The sequence below is a fragment of the Sceloporus undulatus genome, chromosome 1 (genome assembly GCF_019175285.1).
Source record: "Sceloporus undulatus isolate JIND9_A2432 ecotype Alabama chromosome 1, SceUnd_v1.1, whole genome shotgun sequence".
NCBI lineage: Eukaryota > Metazoa > Chordata > Lepidosauria > Squamata > Phrynosomatidae > Sceloporus > Sceloporus undulatus.
In genome coordinates this window covers 189996844-190003280 of record NC_056522.1, presented here as the reverse complement: position 1 = coordinate 190003280, position 6437 = coordinate 189996844, and the positions used below count along the sequence as shown (strand labels likewise).

Sequence of the window (6437 nt, the reverse complement as noted above, 5' to 3'; positions counted from 1 at the left end):
GAGCGTGGCTTTGGTGCGGCTTCTGGACTCTTAGGACACATGCATCATTGAAACACCATACCTCCACTGTGACTCGAAGCAGCTTTATTTTGGCTGTCTGTAACAGGCCTATATCTTAGTTGACAGGAAGCTACAAAACCATTTTAGGAAGGAAAGTAATGTTAGGGCAGAGAACCACTTTGTCTCTGAGGAAGCAAAGGAAGGGCTCTTCAGAATGCAATGCAGCAAGTTCACCATCTCCTCAGGCAGAAGTGATGGCCACAAGGAAAACCATGTTCAAGGTAAGAAGATGCTTATCCACTGAAGCTAGGGGTTCAAAGGTCTTATTCATAATCTGAGATATAACAAATGATGAGGACCATGGAGCTGTAGGAGTCACAGCAGGGAGATATAAGTATGCTAGTACTTTAAGAAACCTTTTAACAGGATGAACAAATAGTTTTGCTGTAGAAAAAATCACAGGTTGACTGGCAGTTATCGCAGAAAGCTAAATTTTCAAGGAAGAAAATGAAAAGCTTTGTTCCCGAAGGTACAATAGAAAGCAAAGGACTGTAGAAACATCTGCTGGTATAACTGGAGCAGTCTTCTCCTCTGCAAGGTTACAAAATGAACATCACTTACAATGATAACCTCTAACAGTAAAAGGTTTCCTAGAAGGCTGGAGAACTACAACTAGTGGTAGGAACTGAAGTACTGAAACTTCTAAGTTGTGAAGTGGAGAGCCTGACATTTGGGAGTGTGATAAGAGATCCAGCAGAAATGGAAGGTGCATGAAGGAGAGTGGCAGGGCCCAAATGGGGCCAACATTATTGCAGTAGATTTGTCTGTGTCCACGTTTACTACTGCCTTATGAAGAAAAGAGCAAGGAAGAAACAGTTATAGACATGGTTCATCCAAGTCCTGGTGAAGGCAACATGGAGAGAATACTAGTGCACATTTATTCTCAATGTACTGGACACTTTTTGTTAATGCAAGTACAAAAGGTTCTATGTTGGCATCCCCACTTGCCTGTGTTGAAGTGGAAAGCCCAGGCAGAAAGAGTCTACTTGTGGTGAAGCATGTTGCACAGACTGAGGGCATATGTAACCATATTTTCCACTCCAGTTAGGTGAATGACCATGACATTTTTTGAACAGCACACCAATTTCACAGATGCACTGTGAGGTTGGTTAGGAATGTGGAATGGCTACTGCCTTATTTGTTGATTAAAAAAACTGTCTGAAAGGATTTGCATCACCCTGCAAAAGAGGTGTAGCTGAAATGCCTTGAATGCTTTGGTGGCCACAAGAAGTTTCAGAGTGTTGATGTGAAGATCTGCCTCCTTGGGTGACCAATGGTCTTGGACTGTCAGATCTTTGTAATGGGCTCTCCAGCTGGAAAGAGATATTTCAGTGGTGATGGAAGGATCAGGAGGTTGGAAAAACATTCCTGAAAGAAAATTGGTTACACGCATCCAGCAGAGGAGAGATCTGCAGATATGAATATTCAATTCTGACTGTCGAACTGAGGGTTGAAGTGCCACAGGAACCATGACTTCAGAGACCAAAACTACAATCTGGAAAGGTAGGTCACCACCCCAGAAGATGCTGGACTGTTAACATGGAGGATTAGTAAGGGGAAAGGACCCAATGCTTGTATTGTTTCAGGGTAAGAGCAATACCAGACAACACCTATGAACAGTATATGCCTTGAAGATATATAATAGATCAGTAGATGCAGATCATGTAGAAGAGATACCGTGTGATGCATGTTATGGTACAAGTTGTCCTGGGAAGGGCCACCAGCAGCCAATCATCCAAACAGAGGAAAATCTGAATTTCTTGAGTGCTGAGGAAGGCGATCACTATAGTCATACACTTAGTGAAGACCTCAGTGCAGTGCAGAGACCAAAAGAGAGAACCTTGTATTGGTAAAAGCCTTTGTCTCTGGAGAATCTGAGGAATTTCAGAAGTTGTTGTCTTATTCTTATGTGGAAAAAAGCAGCTTTCAAATTGAACAATGCAAACCAAGTCCCTCTATAACTTCTCCTCAGAGATATGAGGGGTCTTTACCAAGCATGCCAACAAGGCTAGTGTCATTTTAAAAAATTCTCCTCAGGAGTACAAAGAGTCTTTGCCAAGTGCGCCAGTGAGGCAAGTGGCCATTTTATTAAAAGAATTTTCTTCAGAAAGACAAAGGGCTTTAACAAGCACGATGATGAGGCAAGCAGCCGTTGAAACAACTTCACTTCAGAAATTAAATTCACATTTAAGTACACGACTCTTTCAAAAATTGCAACGCTCCTTTTAAAATATGAACGACGATGGTTAAAAAAAAATCAACCCACTAAAATGTAGATTGATCCTGCCAAGTAAAAATTTTAAAGCCTGACAGGAAAATGAATTTTTAGATGCTGCGGCAGCAGCGGCAGCAGACTAAAGGAACTGAGGGTTTAGGTGGGAAACTGGCCAATAAGGCAGTTGAAGAGTGGGTGGGACGACCACCAAAATACTTCTAATAACTCTAAGAAGGTTCCAAGTGGTTCTGCGCAGGCTCAGAATAACCCATGTGTGCAATTTGCAGAGACCACGAAGAAAAAACTGAAATATTTTTGCGATAGTGCAATGAAAAAACCCCCACAAAATGCATTTCTCAATGAAAGACAGATCATTTATTACACAAAGAAATCCTTAATGATAAACAAGTTGCCCTTCTTTATGCCCAAACCGATTATATTTATTTTACCTACCCATCTTCCAGACCATTTCTGAACATGCCAGAATACATCCTTCCATCTGCCCATTTCAAGACTCCTCTGAAATGCAAAGAGAAATGTAGTTGGGCAAATTCCTCATTTGGAGCATTTCACTTTATGAAAGGCTTTTTCAGAGACAACTGGGTTGTTTCTGACTAGCTTTCAGATCTCAGGGTGGGTTAACGTAAGGCTAGAGACACTGAATATACAGTCTGTCCTCTGTATCCGTGGACTTTCCATGCGTGGATTTGAGCATCCACGCATGGAAAGCCCACAAGGGGGGGGGGCAGCAGTGGAGGAGGAGGGAGGATGAGGAGGAAGGACAAGGAAGAGGAAGAATGGCAGCAGCAGCAATGTGAGGGGTAAGAGAAGGAGGAGAAAGGAGGAGGAAAAGGAGCAAGAAATGCGGCAGCAGCAATGGGAGGGGGAAAGAAGAAGAGGGGGAGGCAGGGAAGAGGAGGAAGAAAAGATAGCCCCCCTGCCCCCCCCCCTGGGGGAGAGGGGCGGGGCTGGCTTGGTGGGGGGGGGGGGAGACAGAGGAAAAATGCCATTGTGCTCAATGGTGGCTAAGCACATGTCTGCGCCACCACTGAGTACTATGGGACTTGAGCATCCAATGATTTTGGTATCCATGGAGATCTGGAACAGATCCCCCGTGGATACCGAGGGCCACTGTATTCCACTCAATTTTACTCATTTCAAATATTTTTTCACATTTTTTCCAGCTGTCTGATTTAAGCTTAAGTAGATGGTATATCCTCTTATCTAAGTGACAGAGACATAAAAACATTTGCACAGTTTCACCTGCCATGTGGTTTTCCAGAAAGCCAGCGACCATCATAAACGGCATCTTTAAGCCGAGGATCCTTGTAAAAGGTGTACTTGGCGCTCCGTGAGATAGGAGGTTCTTGCCTCTGAATGCTTCCACTACCCCCATAAGGTGGTAAGTCAGATGTCCCTTTTAAGGCCTGATCCACAGCTTGACTTATAGCTCTCAACCACTTAGTCTGAAACAATTGCAGTAAATGGATTCAAAGACTTGTCTCCCCCTTGTCTTTCCCCTTCTCCTCTCTTTACACAGCTACACTTATGGGAATTCTGCAGAAATCACCTGGAATCTATCTTACAGACCTATTGGTGGCATAGAATAATGAATTACAAGAAAATCATCTAGTCATTTAGTTTTACCCTTTTCAGATATGAGAATTAATTTCAACTTTTTCTGTTAACACAGAACCAGTTTCTCACCACATTGTGGCACTTTCTCTCTTTCTTTCTCCCTTTTAAAAACAACAGACTAAATTAAAAGGGGAAGGGTGCATTCAGTGATGCCACTGATGTGAATCATCTTAGGTCAGACAGGACTCAGCTTTGGGTCACAAACCACCATATGAAGACCAGTGATCAAATCCAATCTTTCTGCTAAGGCCTGCCATTGCATGTGTTCTAAGGCAGGAAATTGTAAATTGATTCTATAACAAATTACAGTTATTCCCTTTAGATTACAAAATGAAACAAGCAGAAAGCAGAGGCTTACACTGTAAGTCATCCCTAAAAGAAGGAATAGTTGAAACCTTTAAGATGGGTCCAACAAAGCTCCGTTCTACACAGAATACAGTTTGATTAGTGCTCTACCCTTATGTAAAAATTCTATAGAGCAATTGACTGTCAATCACTCATCTTGTGAATGGCATAGAGGAGAAGAGCAGGAAATAAAACATGTCTTTGTATCTGCTTACTTTTTCTTGTGGAGTTGATGAAACAAGAATAAACTGTTCTTCAGGTGTAGTGACTCTCAAACCATTCCTAACATAGAGAAAATAAATGCAAATAATATATAAAGTTTTCAGTCGTGAGAAGGAAAGAAGATTTAATTCTATTTGTGTGAAAAGAAAATGAGACAAAATGAAAGAATTGAACAGATTACTGTAGCCAGGCATTGGCAAAATCAATACCAGTGCAAACAAATAGACACACACATAATGCCCTTTTTTCTCCAGTGTGTGGCTGGAGGTAATGTTCCACACCAGGGCCAAATCCCAAACACTTGGATTTTTCAGTGTAGTGAGGTATTTTCTATCAAAAATGTGTGGAAAATGAAAAATAAATCGTAACAGCAAGTGTCACAGAATCAACCCATTTCCATTCTGTTTGTTAGTATATACAACTGTAAGGAAGTGATGCATTAAAAAATTACAATGTTCTACAGCAGGGCTAGGCAAGGTTAAGCCCCCAGGGCTGATTTTGTGTTCCCCCATGGCCCCCAAGGGTTAAAAAATACCTTTTGCTCCAGAATGCCTCCAAATGCACTCTAGGAGGTTTATAGGCATTTCCACTACACCTGGAGGCCCCTGGACCCTTCATAGGTCAACATTATTTTTTGCTAAAAAAAAAAATTAAAACATTTTTTTTGCTCAAGTGCTGTAAACTGTCCACTAGGAGGCATGGTGTGCATTTCTAACACATTTTGGGCACCCTGGGTCAGTAAGAGAGCCAGTGTGGAGTGGTAGTTTGAGTGTTAGACTATGACTACTCCAATACTGGTTCAACCATGGAACTTACTGGATGACCCTGGTCACGTCACATGCTCTCAGACCCAGGGGAAGACAATGGCAAACCTCTTTTGAACAAATCTTGCCAAGAAAACCCCACGATTTACGGTCCCTATAAGTCAAAACCTGCTTGAAGGCACACACCACCACCACCAACAGGGACAATTTAGGAGAGGCCTTTTTTGAAAATCAAAACACTGAAAATGCCCCCATACCATCCAGAGACATTTTGGTGCAAATTTGTTTTAGAATTTTTTATTTTTATCTTAAAAATTTGCAGGAGTAGCCTGCAAGGTCTCCTGGGGGCTAATGCACCCCCAGCCTTCTACAGTTGCCCACCCATTCTACAGCTTGTATAAATTATACATATTGAGCAAAGTGCTATATGTTTGCTTATCTGACATTGCTTATCTATCATATTTTATTTTATTTCTCCAACTGCTACGAATTCTATTCTTCCATGCTTCTGCTTTCAAAGAATTCAGCAGGATTTCCCCACATGTTCCCAAATGCATTCTAAGACCCATATGAATGACAAAGTTATTTTAAATAGAGGCATAGAAAAGGAATTTAAACCCAAGACTGTCAAGAAGCTGAATTTTGCAACAATATTACATTTCCCCCAATCTCATTATGAATGTAAGTCTGTATACATTTGCTGAAGAAGGCAATAATAATCCTACCTATATAAATACAAGAAATGCAACAACATTCTTTTTTAAAGAAGTCATACTGAAATGTGGGCTTGACTTTTACTAGTTTAGCGAATTTGAATGGGTTTATTATAACTCTAGTTCTAAGATCTAAGGCCCATCCTTAAGAGCTTCCAAATCATTCGACACATGCTTTAAAAGGGGCAAATGACTATCTGGGATGTCTTTACCTCATTATTCTTGTGCAAGATACTGGTCTTAAAAGATGTTAGTACATTATCAGAGCAGACCAAAGAAGAGCAGGAGGGTCAAAGTACCAAAAACGTTGAGGAAAGGTTACTGTATTTTCCGGTGTATAAGACGACTGGGCGTATAAGATGACCCCCAACTTTTCCAGTTGAAATATAGAGTTTGGGATATACTTGCCGTATATCCAATGCACATCAAATAAAAATTAAAAAAATATCACTGCATTTACCCCTTGCTTGCCTGTTTGCT

General features: G+C 41.2%; 1 protein-coding gene across 1 annotated transcript in view; it reads right to left on the bottom strand.

Annotated features, from left to right (window-relative positions):
* The window catches only part of ALS2 (alsin Rho guanine nucleotide exchange factor ALS2), a 74314-nt gene that overhangs the window by 34806 nt on the left and 33071 nt on the right, over nucleotides 1–6437 (bottom strand). Inside the window, 3 exon segments of the mRNA XM_042458273.1 lie at nucleotides 2729–2794; nucleotides 3539–3741; nucleotides 4474–4540. Of these exon segments, the coding sequence (XP_042314207.1) occupies nucleotides 2729–2794; nucleotides 3539–3741; nucleotides 4474–4540 (336 nt within the window).